General features: G+C 42.4%; 1 protein-coding gene across 1 annotated transcript in view; it reads right to left on the reverse strand.

The window, feature by feature from the left end:
• Dhc93AB (Dynein heavy chain at 93AB) overlaps positions 1-12,114 on the reverse strand; it is a 289,061-nt gene that overhangs the window by 203,849 nt on the left and 73,098 nt on the right. The window contains exons 33-34 of the mRNA XM_080266572.1: positions 7,675-7,957; positions 3,533-3,706 (exon numbers count right to left, since the gene is read on the reverse strand). Of these exons, the coding sequence (XP_080122698.1) occupies positions 3,533-3,706; positions 7,675-7,957 (457 nt within the window). The remainder of the gene's footprint in view (positions 1-3,532; positions 3,707-7,674; positions 7,958-12,114) is intronic.

The raw sequence follows: 12,114 nt of genomic DNA on the forward strand, positions 1-12,114 counted from the left end.
CAAGTCAAGAGTGAGAGAAGTGGAAATGAGTTATTTAAGAGGAGCCTGTGGAGTCACATGGAGAGACAGGCTGACGAATGAGGATATAAAGGAGCGTTGTGGTGTTGATGTGGATGTGATAGGAAGCGTTATGAGGAACACACTGAGGTGGTTTGGCCATGTGGAGAGGATGGAGGGAGAAAGACTGACGAAGAGAGTGTATGTGAGTGAGGTTGAGAGGGAAAGAAGGAGGGGGAGGCCGAGGATGAGATGGAGAGATGGGGTGGAGAGGTATATGAGAGAGGAGGGTGTGAGTTGGGAGCAGGGCAGTGAAATGGCGGGGGACAGGGCGACTTGGAGGCGATTTGTTTGTGGCCACCCCAAACGGGATTGAGGCGTCTGGCAATAGATAGATAGATAGATGTTTTTCTCACAAATTATGCAGAAAGTTCCTCTTGTCCTTGAACTGTGGGTGTGACATAATGTGGGAGGAGCAAAGTAGGGATGTTTGCCAATTAGAAGCCTAAATGGCGCATTCGTCACGTTCTTGATGGCACGCAATTGGTTCTGTGTGGAGTGTATAAGGCTCTCATTGGTAGCAGGTGCCTCTGTTGTTTCTGTATGGACAGAGATTATTTTTAAGATAGCCTAGTGGTTAATTAGCTGAGAAAGGCAGAGTAAGTCTCCTTTATAAGCTCCAGGAAAATGTGAAGAGACACATTTAGTCTCATTTTGTACACACATCCCTGTAAACATTTTGTCATTTGTACACATTAGTACACATTTACTGTCACGTTACACTTTTGTCACATTGTGTTGCACTTTTCCCCAGCACTACTCAGTACGTGACTTTGATTACAAAACACACAATTTGTGTACCATTTCCCGTTTTTGGTTCACTCCTCCCTTTACACTAGTGTGTGATTTATATCTTGATTTAACCTTCGAAGTCTCCACGTTTCCTCGAGCTTTGTGAGTACTTAGCTTCCACTGAGTGTATTCTGGTTAGGTATGAAATAACTTGTTTTATATTTGTATCCTGAGGCCTATATGAATCCTCCCTTTTGTATAACGAACCCTGGTTTCTTCTTTGGTTGTGTATGTTATAGTGTACAGTAAAGTTAAGTTAGTTTTCTTGCAAACTTTATCTTATCCCTTTTGGTGCTTAATTAAGGGCCCCATAATATATATATATATATATATATATATATATATATATATATATATATATATATATATATATATATATATATATATATATATATATATTCGTCCACTGCGTGACTTGCGTCGCACCTTGAAACCGTCAAAAGGGGGTAGGGGCTAAAGAAGTGGTCGTGGTGAGCAAAGAATTGAGTAATATGGGATGGCAATCTGGTGGGCGGTGGTGGTGGGAAAGGAAACTATACACTATGAAAACGGATGTTTTAAAATAACCAGGAATGACAGTGTCGAGACGGGGAAAAAGAAGCAGGCGTGAGGGACAATAATATTGGTGGGATAAGCTGGAAATGTGGTAGGGCTGGGAAGAAACTATACCAGCGAAAATGCAAACACATTAATGGTTTGAGTGCAGTGAAGGTATAATTCAAAGTTTTCTCCAGCAAGAACCAGACATGTTTTCAGTGCTCTTACTTACTTATCGTATTGCAGATCAACAGGTAAAACTGATCACATAAAGACCATATGAAAAAAGGTATGAAATATGTGCATACTATTGGCCTGTATGAAAGTAATATTATGTGGACGAAAACACGATTAAGAATATAATTATAACATTGGGCTGGCTAAAATCTGAAAATGCTGGAGTTGTATGGCTCTAACATAAAAAAGAAAAGAAAAAAAGAAAATGTGCAAAAGATGTGCCATAAAATGGGTGCATAGCTTGTGGGATTGCAGCTGCAGAGAAGTTTAAATGACTGACTTTACCCTCACTGGAAGAATTAAAAGTGTGTAAAAACAAAAAAAGCAAGGAAAATGACAAGAAAAAATACAAAATACCTGAAGACTGGGATTGAAAAGGACAGAGCTGAGAACTGCATGTATATGAGGTTATACGGACGTAAGGAAGTACAGTTTCCCAATAAGAACAACTGACCCACAGAACCAGCCATCAAATGAAATTGTGTGTGCTAAAACCATTCATAAATTTAAAGAAATGCATAATGAAGTAGATAGACAAGACAGTATAATAATATAAGCCTGATTTAGTCCTGTAATAATACCGTTGGGTAAAAAAAATTGCTACTACGTAAGAACAAAAATTTCTCATCTTTTCTCAACATGAAAAATACTTCCCTTGAACAATAAACATTCTGTTTACATAAAGTTTATGTGTGTGTGCCTATGGACTATAAAATTAATTAACATGTCTATTTTTCAAATGATTTCACGAGGATCATTGTACTTATATGAACCTTAGACCATAATTATTACTATAAAATCTCAATCCGACACATAATATACCCATCTCGGAATTTCTAGTAATAAAGATCAGTTAACTGAAGCGAGATATATGACACAACACAGAATCAAGAAAAAAGTAATAATAATGATAAAAATACTATTACCGACACAATTAACACTCGCATTTGGTGATAATCTCGTAGGTTCAGGAGACTGCACGGCCAAGTGATTTCGTTTTGTATTTCAACTAGATTGTCGACTGTGTGACTGTTTTACATCTGGCAGGTACTGTATATGTGAATCATATTTGTAATGAAAAGCACACCAGAAAATGTGAAGATGATTATGTTCATAAGGTAGAGTCAAGATTCTGAAGCCTTGAATGATGATCATGTAGCCAATTTCACTGGACATGTTGTTGATAATTCTCCTTTTTATTTTTTTTTTTTTTTTTGCAAGCTTTCTCATTCCATGTATTTTGGATCCTACCACACGCCCACTTTTAGGTGGGAATATGGGTCACAATGATGGTGATGATGACGATAATGAATATCAACGATATTCTTTGCTGTGCTCTTCATGTTCTTGAACACAGTTTAAAAAAATATGCACTACAAAATAGCACTGTGCCTTCAGATGAAGTGAACTGCTAGAACGACAAGAAGACTTCAAAGTCCACATGGCTACGTTCCTAAGCAACACTCGCAGTACCCTTCGTTATACATCCTATAATCTGATATCACCAAAGAAATCATCATAAACACTTGGGTTATACTGTGAGAGTAATTACGGTAAACAGATATTTAAAAGTACAACTTTATCATTTATTAACATATTGGTAAACTAAGATTTTTACATAACTTTGGGGATCTGTAAGTATTATGGAAATACTACAAAAAAAAAGATATCCTACATTTTGGCAAGTAATCGGATTAGGATGATGATGATGCCTAAAAATCCTTAGAATTCGATAGCGGATGAGAGGAATGGAGAGCAGAGAAGAAGAGAGGGAAGGCAGACGACAAGAAGGGAAAAAATACAAGAAAAGAGAAGAGAAGAGGAGAGAGGATATGATAAGAGAAGAAAAGGAACAAGAAGAAAAGAGGAGAAGAGAGATGGGAAAGATATAAACCAGTACAGAGCTCACCTGCAACGGGGTGTCCGGATCCAGCTCAAATTTTGGTATTTTCTCAGACCACGGGGCAAACCGGAGGCTCTCACGCTCGATGAAGTAATCAAAGACAGTGCCGGAAGAGGGGAACTTTACCGTGCGGAACTCCTGTTGGAACCACTTGCTGAACTCCACGCGGTAGTCGATGTTCTGATGGAGAGAGGGCATTGAGAATGGTGGGAGAGGGAAGAAAGTCGGAAGGGATGGGGGGAGGGATGTAGGAAGGACGAAAGAAGGATGTGAGGGGGGAGAGGGAAGAAGTATGAATGTAGAAGGAAGGAACTAGAAATGGAAAGGGAAGGAAGTAGAAAGTGACAGGCAAAGAAGAGGATCGAAAACTGCATTGGAAAGGAATAGCAAGAAATAGGTGTCGGAGGTTAAAAAAAAAAAAAAAAAAAAAAAAAAAAAACGAGAGAGAAAGAACAAAGTGCAAGCAGAATGGAACTAGAGCATACGAAAATCTTGCTGGAACCACTTACTGAATTCTGCACGCTAAGTGATGTTCATGTGGAGAGGAGTGAGAGGGAGATAAAAGGGTAGAGGGATGGGAGGCAAGTGTGGAAAGTTGTTATACCTGTTTTTCTAATCCTAGTCATGCCTGATCCAGCAGACCCGTGGACAGTAAGTAAGCAAGTGCCCCTCCGGGTCGTCCCATAGGTTTCCTACACCATTGATGTTGTGTCTGCGTCTCACTGTGACATATGCTGTGCAGCGCTCCATAATGAGTGCTACGCTGAATGAGCCTATTCTACAAGTGGGACACGTGTCATTTGTAATTCCACCCACCTCAAATCTAAGCTGGTAACTGAAGAGAGTTGGATGATCGAATCCTAACTAGGTGAATTCCATCAGCTTTATTTAAGGGAACATCAGATGGATGGATAGCGGAAGGGGGCTTGCAATATGCTATTCTGATAGAGGGGTTGTATTGCCTTGCACGTGAAATAAGTGAGTAGGGTGTTTCTTGATAACTAGAGTTGGAAAATGTGGAGGTGGGATGTTTTTGAAGTGTCTAATAATGTTTTTTTGTGGTGACTGTATTATGTCTACTTTTGTTGTGTGACTGCCAAATAATAACAGTTGTTTATTTGTTAGCGCGGGCTGCAGGATAGAACTGTGTGCCTGTCATTTCAGAATATTCTGTAACAGGGAAAACTTAAGTTTCAAAGTGTAACTGAGCTGTGGGAGCAGTACTGGTGCAGCCAATAATCATGTGTGGAGCATTGTTCTGTATGATCTGCAAGGTGTTGCAATAGATAATTGCTAGGATGGGGGACCACGCTGGGTAGGCGCAGGACATCACTGATTTGATTTATTATTTGTAGAGAAGGCAGGATGTTTCTTTTTGTTGCCCAAAGTCTGTCCCTATAATTGCCTTGAGTGCTTTAATTCTAGGGGTGCACTGCCTCTTGATGTCTTGTATGTGGTACTTGAAGGTGAATCCAGTGTCATTTATCACTCCAAGGATCGTAGTGGAGGGAATGTGTGTCACAGGTATATTAAGTGTGGTGTTAGGGGTATGCCTGTGTTCATGATTCCTGCTGGTAATAAGTTTAGAGCTAATAAGTGTAGAGCTTGATCTTGCTAAAGCAGTCAGATTAATGTCCTCGACTCACGCCTGAAATTTGTTGAGGTAGTCTTGTTGCAGTGTGCAAGCTGTGTCCGAGATGTGGTGCGTGGTTATTATGGTAATGTCAGCTGCATATGAGGCAATGTTTATGGTCGGTTAGTGTGTGGGAATGTCATGCGTGTATTGGTATAAAAGTGTGAGTGAAAACAAACGGAGCCCTGTGGAACTCTGCCATGGAAATTTTGTGCTCAAGATGACTTACCCTGGTGTGTAACATGTGCTTGTCTACCAGATAGGTAGTTGGCAAGCAATGTTTGTGTTGTAGACTTTGGTGATTAGTTTGTGTCAGAGGATGGCATCAAAGGCTTTACATACAGTATGTCTATCGTTGCAAAAAGTGCACATTGTGCGGGTCTCACGAAGCTGATGCCGTCAGATGAGTATTGTGTGAGACTGGTTGTCATGGTGTGTGTGAAGTGTTCGAAAGCTGTGTTGTGAGGAAGCAAGGGGGACATAAAATACACTTTTGTGAAAAACGAGACGTTCAGTAAGTAGTGTTATGGGTCCTACGAAGAAGGGTGTGTCGGGTACTTGTTTGGTTTAAGAAGAGTAATGATTGTTCCATGCTGCCAGTGTTGGGAATGTACAATGTGCGAATGAGTAATTGCTGATGTTTGTGAGGGTCTGCATCTCATGTGGTTTTAAATATTTCTCATGTGGGATGTTGACGCTATCCAGCCTTCTATTTGTAGAGTTCTTGAAATTTACTTATAACGTTACGTGGCAGTACTGGAGTGAAGGAGGTTACGTTGTGATCAAGTGGCAAGGACTGTCTATACAAAGAAGATTCTTTTTCAGACTATGTGTAAGGTGACATGTTTGCGTAGTGGTACGTGAGTATGTCTGCTGTTCTTATCTATTTTTTCAAAGTATGAATACCCGTTCGTCGGTGTGCTTGTCCACCATGGAAATTTCGGGCAACTATTTGGAGGGCTCCAACGACGTTGAACAGGGATAACTTTTCACCGGAAATTTATTTGTGGGTTATAAAGGTGCTGAAGAGGCGCCTCTGATGGCCGAAATTAGAACTAATCAAGTGAACATGGTGGAACTTGGGGGTCAGTTACTATAGAGTTTTTAACTTTCTCCTACAATCATACAACAATTATTACAACGCATGGGATGGAGAGGCAGGGTTGGGTGGTTGTGTTGCTGCAGGGTGGGGCAGCGTGGATGGGTGAATGGGTGGACAGGATGGAGCAGCGTGGATGAGTGAGTGGGTGGGCAGGATGGGTGGGTGGGTGGGTAGTGGAAAAAATAGTTCCTTGGGGAATAGATGGGTGAGAGTGGGTGGGTGGTGGGAAAACAGGTCTCTGATGAGTAAGTGGGTGGTTAGTGGGAGAATAGGTACATGGAAGGAATAGGTCCATGTGAACACATCGAAGGGGAAATGGGCCCAAGGAGGAACGTGGATCCAATGGGTGAAATGGGACCCCGAGGCTCGTCTGCCACAAGGGCAGTGGCCTTCAGGCAAAGCTGTTATGCGCGGTCATGTGTTATTTTCTGGGCAATGCCATGTTCCCTGCTAGTTCTTTATAAGACGGGATATATTGGATGCTGGAGGTGACAGGTGATGGCGGCGTGGAGCTTTGAGGTGCCTCGTTTTTATTCATTGATACTATTAACTAAGTGTAAGTACAGCCGGGAGGGGTCGCTGGAGTGCCTGAGTGTTGTTACAAAGACTTTCCAGTTTTCTGGTTTCTTTGAGTTAGTTTTGTTGTCAATTTCGTTGGTAAATTGTCGGAACCTTGTGATGATGTCCTGTGTCTGTGGGGGGGGGGGAGTGAAATGAGTTATGTTTGAGTGAGTCGCGTTGTTTTATGAGGCGAGCAATCTCCGGCGTTAGGTGTGGGTTCTAGTGTCATCTGTTGTCTCGTGGAATACTGTGTTTCTCTGAGCTAAGTATAATCTTGCTAAAATTTTATATGCTTGTCAGTGTTGGTGATGTGGTTGTTGCTTAGTGTGCTGAAATGTTGTTCTGTTTCTTTGGTGGATATTGTCCAGCCTTCATTCTTGATGTCTGTGTATGCGATGCGGGGTAGTTGTAGGTAATGAATGAGAAAAAAAAAACAATAAGGTGCAAACGTAGGCAAATTTTGTGGAAACTACTGCAACCACTTTCTGAGCTGCATGTGATAGTCAGTGCTCTGATGGAGAGCATGGATATGAAAGGGTGAAACACGGATATGAGAGGGAAAGGTACAGATTGGGAGAGGGACGGGGGAGAGGCTACATGGACGAAGAATAGGGTACAGTCATCTAGGAAGTAGAATCATATGGAAATTACTGGAACCACTTACTAAATTCCATATATAATAAGAGGTTAAAAGGGTGACTGGGCAATGTAAGGCGAATGGGACTGAGAAAGGAGTGTGAAGAGAGAGGGAAGAGCGGTAAAAAATAGGCCACTGAAGTGGTGGAGTTAACAAACAGAACGATACAATTCGCCCCTTCCCCACCCTATAACCAACCCACCAAACTGCCTCACCCCATCCTGGTAGAGCGCAGAACCGAAGGCCCAGACGAGCGCAAAGACGAAGTACTGTTCATACAACTCCTTCGGGCTGTCAGGGGGCGCTGTTTCGGGTGTGAGAAGGCAGTCAAGGAGTTGGCAGAGCATCATGAGGTGGCTGATCTCCGGCATGGGGGTGATCTTCTTGAAGCGGACTCGTAGGATGTCCTGGCAGGTCGGGATGTACTTGTCGAAGAGGACCATCAAGTTAGCCTTCTCGCTCTGCACTTCACGGCGATCGATCCAGCTAGTTACATACCTGAGGGTGACGCAGGACGGTGAGTGAAGGAAGAAGAGAGGTGAGGGATAGAGGAAGAGAGGAGAGGTGCGGAGCAAAAGGGAAGAGTGAGGGAGGATGAGGAGATAGAAAGGTATAAAAGAGGAGGGAGCAAAATTGATGGAGGAAGGTAGTGAGAAAAGAAATGAATGAGGTAGGAGGAGAAGGATGGAGACAGAAGGTAGACAAATGAAAGAGGAGAACAAAGACGGAAATTGAGAGGAAAGAGAAAGGGAGGAACAATGTGTGTGTGTGTGTGTGTGTGTGTGTGTGTGTGTGAGAGAGAGAGAGAGAGAGAGAGAGAGAGAGAGAGAGAGAGAGAGAGAGAAGAAGAAGAAGAAGAAGAAGAAGTAGAAAGTGGGTAATTCAGGATAAGAGGTGACTAAGTGAAGGAAGCTGTGAAATTGTGCAAAGATATTATATGGAAATAATTATCACTAAAGCATCAACAATATTTTCTCTGTCACAATACTGTCCTCTACAACTCAATTTTATTTTTCCAACGGCTATGTTCAAACAAGGCTATTCTACTTTTTAGTCTCATAAAAACGGTATTTTCTGATGGATGCCTAAGTTCCAGCCAACTGTATGTATGTTTGTTATATATGAAAAGGAACAGATCACTACTGTAACTGGTTGTCTTTTAAAAGTGTCCGAAGTTTAGTGGTTCGAATGCCAAGTGGAAAGACTTCTCAGCCATGCAAATAGTCCAGTTCTCGAGAGATGCCTAGAGTTATCTGACCATGTAAGGCTATGAAAGGGACGAGGCTGATGATTTACTTTTAAACTAACTGGAGTCTGTGGCACAGTCTCAAGCTGGAACACCATAATGGAGGTAATACTAGATTAAATGTTGCTGTTTAAATGCTGTCCAATATCATGAAAACTGGTGTCTGTCAGTCTGTCTGTACAAGAGATCATGACAGACACACAGACACCAAATATCAGAAAACAAAGCAGAACACGTACAGAGCAAACAAAGGGACAGAGTAGAGACAGACAGACTGAATGATATGTAAACAAATCACAAAAAGCAGTAGAAGTAGACTGTAGCACCAGTCGAGCAGGGCAGAACTCCCAAGGTGGATGGAAAGCTGATGACAGGGAGAGCTGGAGCTTCCGTTTCATCAGCCCACGGGACTAGTTTCTGATCATCTCCCTTTGCTGAACTTTTTCAGTATTTCAGTAACACAGAGTAGGCCAGCATGCTCTTCAATACAAGTTTCTCTAACTGTCAACACCAAACTACATGCACAGTACACACTTCACTTCCTTTTCAAAATTAACAAAAAAAAAAAAAAAAAGGACATAAATCAAGCCTCGGAGTCCCCAGGGGGGGAAACCATAAATGCCCCCACCATCCGCCCCTCTCCCGGTGACGACTCTATGAGCTGCCTGGAACCACTGTCTGACTCACTTCTTCATTTCTGCAACATTCGCGGCCTTTCTTCTAACTTTCTCTTTGTCGAGCACCACCTCTCCTCTTCTAAACCTCACCTTCTCTTCCTTATCGAGACTCAGCTGTCTGAGGCAACTGACAGCAAACCTTTTTCTGTATCCTCCTACTTTCTCTATACTCATTTTCAAAGCCAAAGGTGGCTGTTGTGTATATGTACACAACGACCTATATTGCTCTCGTGTTCCTGAACATGATTCTTCTGAATTCTCTACTCTCTGGCTTCGGCTCTCCTGTCATTCTCTGACTAAATATATCTGTGCTGTTTACTCCTAATTCTACTGACTATCAAAAATTCTTCGACTATCTTACTGCTACGATGGAACACATTCTATCCATTTCTCCTTTCTCTGAAATCTCCATTTCAGGAGATTTCAATGTTCACCACCACCTTTGGTTCTCCTCTCCTTTCAATGATCCACCTGGTGAACAAGCCTACATCTTTTTTATCCTTAATGACCTAGAGCAGCTTGTACAGCACCCTACCCGTATCCCTGACCGCCTTGGAGTGAGCTCCAACTTAATTGACCTCTACCGAATCCTTCTGCTTACACTGTTTATCTTTTCTTTCCGTTGGGCTCCTCCGATCATAACCTTATTACCTTAACCTGTCCAATCGCTCCAGTATGGCCTGTGGACCCTCCAAAGAAACGTTGTCTGTGGCACTTTGGAGCTGTGGATTGGGAGGCCCTCAGGCAGTACTTCTTTGATTTTCCCGGAATAATAATTGCTTCCATGGCCGGGAGCCATCTGAGTGTGCCATGCGCATTATGGAGGTTATTCTCTTGGGCATGGAAGCATACATTCCTTTCTCATATCCTTTGACTAATGCATGAAAGCCTTGGTTTAATCACGCTTGTTCTAGTGCTGTCTGTATCAAGGAGAGGGCCTATAAAAGGTACCGAAGCCAACCCAGCCCTGAATCACATTTTTTTAATGTTTCTGCCTGGAATCATGCTATGTCTGTTCTTTGCTCTGCTAAAAATAATTTCATCTGTACTAAATGCTCTCAACTCTCCAACTCGAATTCTTCCTTCTCCTTCCGGCACCTTGCCAAAAACCTTTATAACAACTTTACCTCATCAACCTTCCCTCCTCTTTTCTACTCTGATGGCTCTGTATCTATTTCTTCAACTGAAAAAGCAGATCTCTTCGCTCAGACTTTCTCCTCCAATTCCATCTTAGACCATTCTGGTGCTGTTCCTACATCACTTCCCCCCTCTGACTTCCTCATGGCTGACATTAAAATTTCTTCAGCTGATGTATTTTCTGCCATCACTTGCCTCAATGCTAACAAGGCATATGGGCCTGATGGAGTCCCTCCTGTTGTCCTCAAGAACTGTGCTTCTGTGCTTACACCCTGCCTGGGCAAACTCTTTCACCTTTGTCTTTCACCTTGTATCTTTCCTTCTTGCTGGAAGTTTGCTCTCATTCAGCCAGTCCCAAAGTAGGGTGACCATTCCAAACCGTCTAATTATAGTCCAATTGCTTTAACATCCTGTGTCTCAAAAGTTTTCGAGTCTATTCTTGTCTCAAAAGTTTTCGAGTCTATTCTTAACAGAAAAATTTTAAAGCATCTTTCGTATCACAATCTTCTTTCTGATCGTCAGTATGGGTTCCGTCAGGGACGCACCACTGTCGATCTTCTTACCTACCTTTCAGACTCCTGGTCATCCTTCTTTCGGGACTTCGGCGAAAGCTTTGTCATTACACTTGACATCTCAAAGGCTTTCAATCGAGTCTGGGACAAATCTTTAATTTACAAACTGCCTTCTTACAGTTTCTATCCTTCTATCTGTGCCTTCATCTATAGCTTCCTTTCTGGTCATTCTATAGCCGCTGTTGTAGACGGCCATCGTTCTTCTCCTAGATCTATCAGCAGTGTTCCTCAGGGCTCTGTCCTATCACAAACTTTCTTCCCTTTATTCATCAATGAACTAAGCTGTACATCTAACCCTATCCACTCGTACGCTGATGATTCCACCCTTCACCTTTCCATTCAGATTCTGCAACGTCCATCTCAGCAGTTACTTCAACATACAAGAGATGAGGCTATGGCACACCTAATGTCTGACTTGGCTCGTATCTTTGACTGGGGTAAAAATAATCTTGTTGTTCTTATTGCATAAAAGACTCAATTTTTACACCTATCGACCCGTCCAACCCTTCCACAAGAGTACCCACTAATGTTTAATAATATCCAGCTCAATCCTGCATCATCCTTGAACATGCATGGGGTTTCATTCACACGGGACTTATCTTGGAAAGATCATATTGCATCTTTTGTAAAATCTGCTTCCAAGAGATTAGGTGTGCTAAGCAGACTCTGTGCCTTCTTTACCCCTGCACAGTTGTTGACTTTATATACGGGTTTTATTCGCCCCTGTTTAGAGTACAACTCTCATGTGTGGGGAGGCTCCCAACATACAGCTCTTCTCAATAGCGTGGAGTCGAAGGCTTTTCGTCTCATCAACTCTCCTCCTCTTACTGGCTCCCTTCAACCTCTGTCTCCTCGCCGCACTGTTGCCTCTTTATCTGTTTTCTATCGCTACATCAGTGGTCACTGCTCCTCTGAACTGTCTGCTTGCATCCTTCCACCTGTACGACGGGCACGTAGCACCCGTCTAGCAACAAACTCTCATCCCTTTTCTGTCCAACTCTCTAATGCAAAAGTTAACCGTTA

Source organism: Coenobita brevimanus, chromosome 21, assembly GCF_032717465.1.
Source record: "Coenobita brevimanus isolate Jiangsu-jjx chromosome 21, ASM3271746v2, whole genome shotgun sequence".
Taxonomy (NCBI): Eukaryota; Metazoa; Arthropoda; class Malacostraca; order Decapoda; family Coenobitidae; genus Coenobita; species Coenobita brevimanus.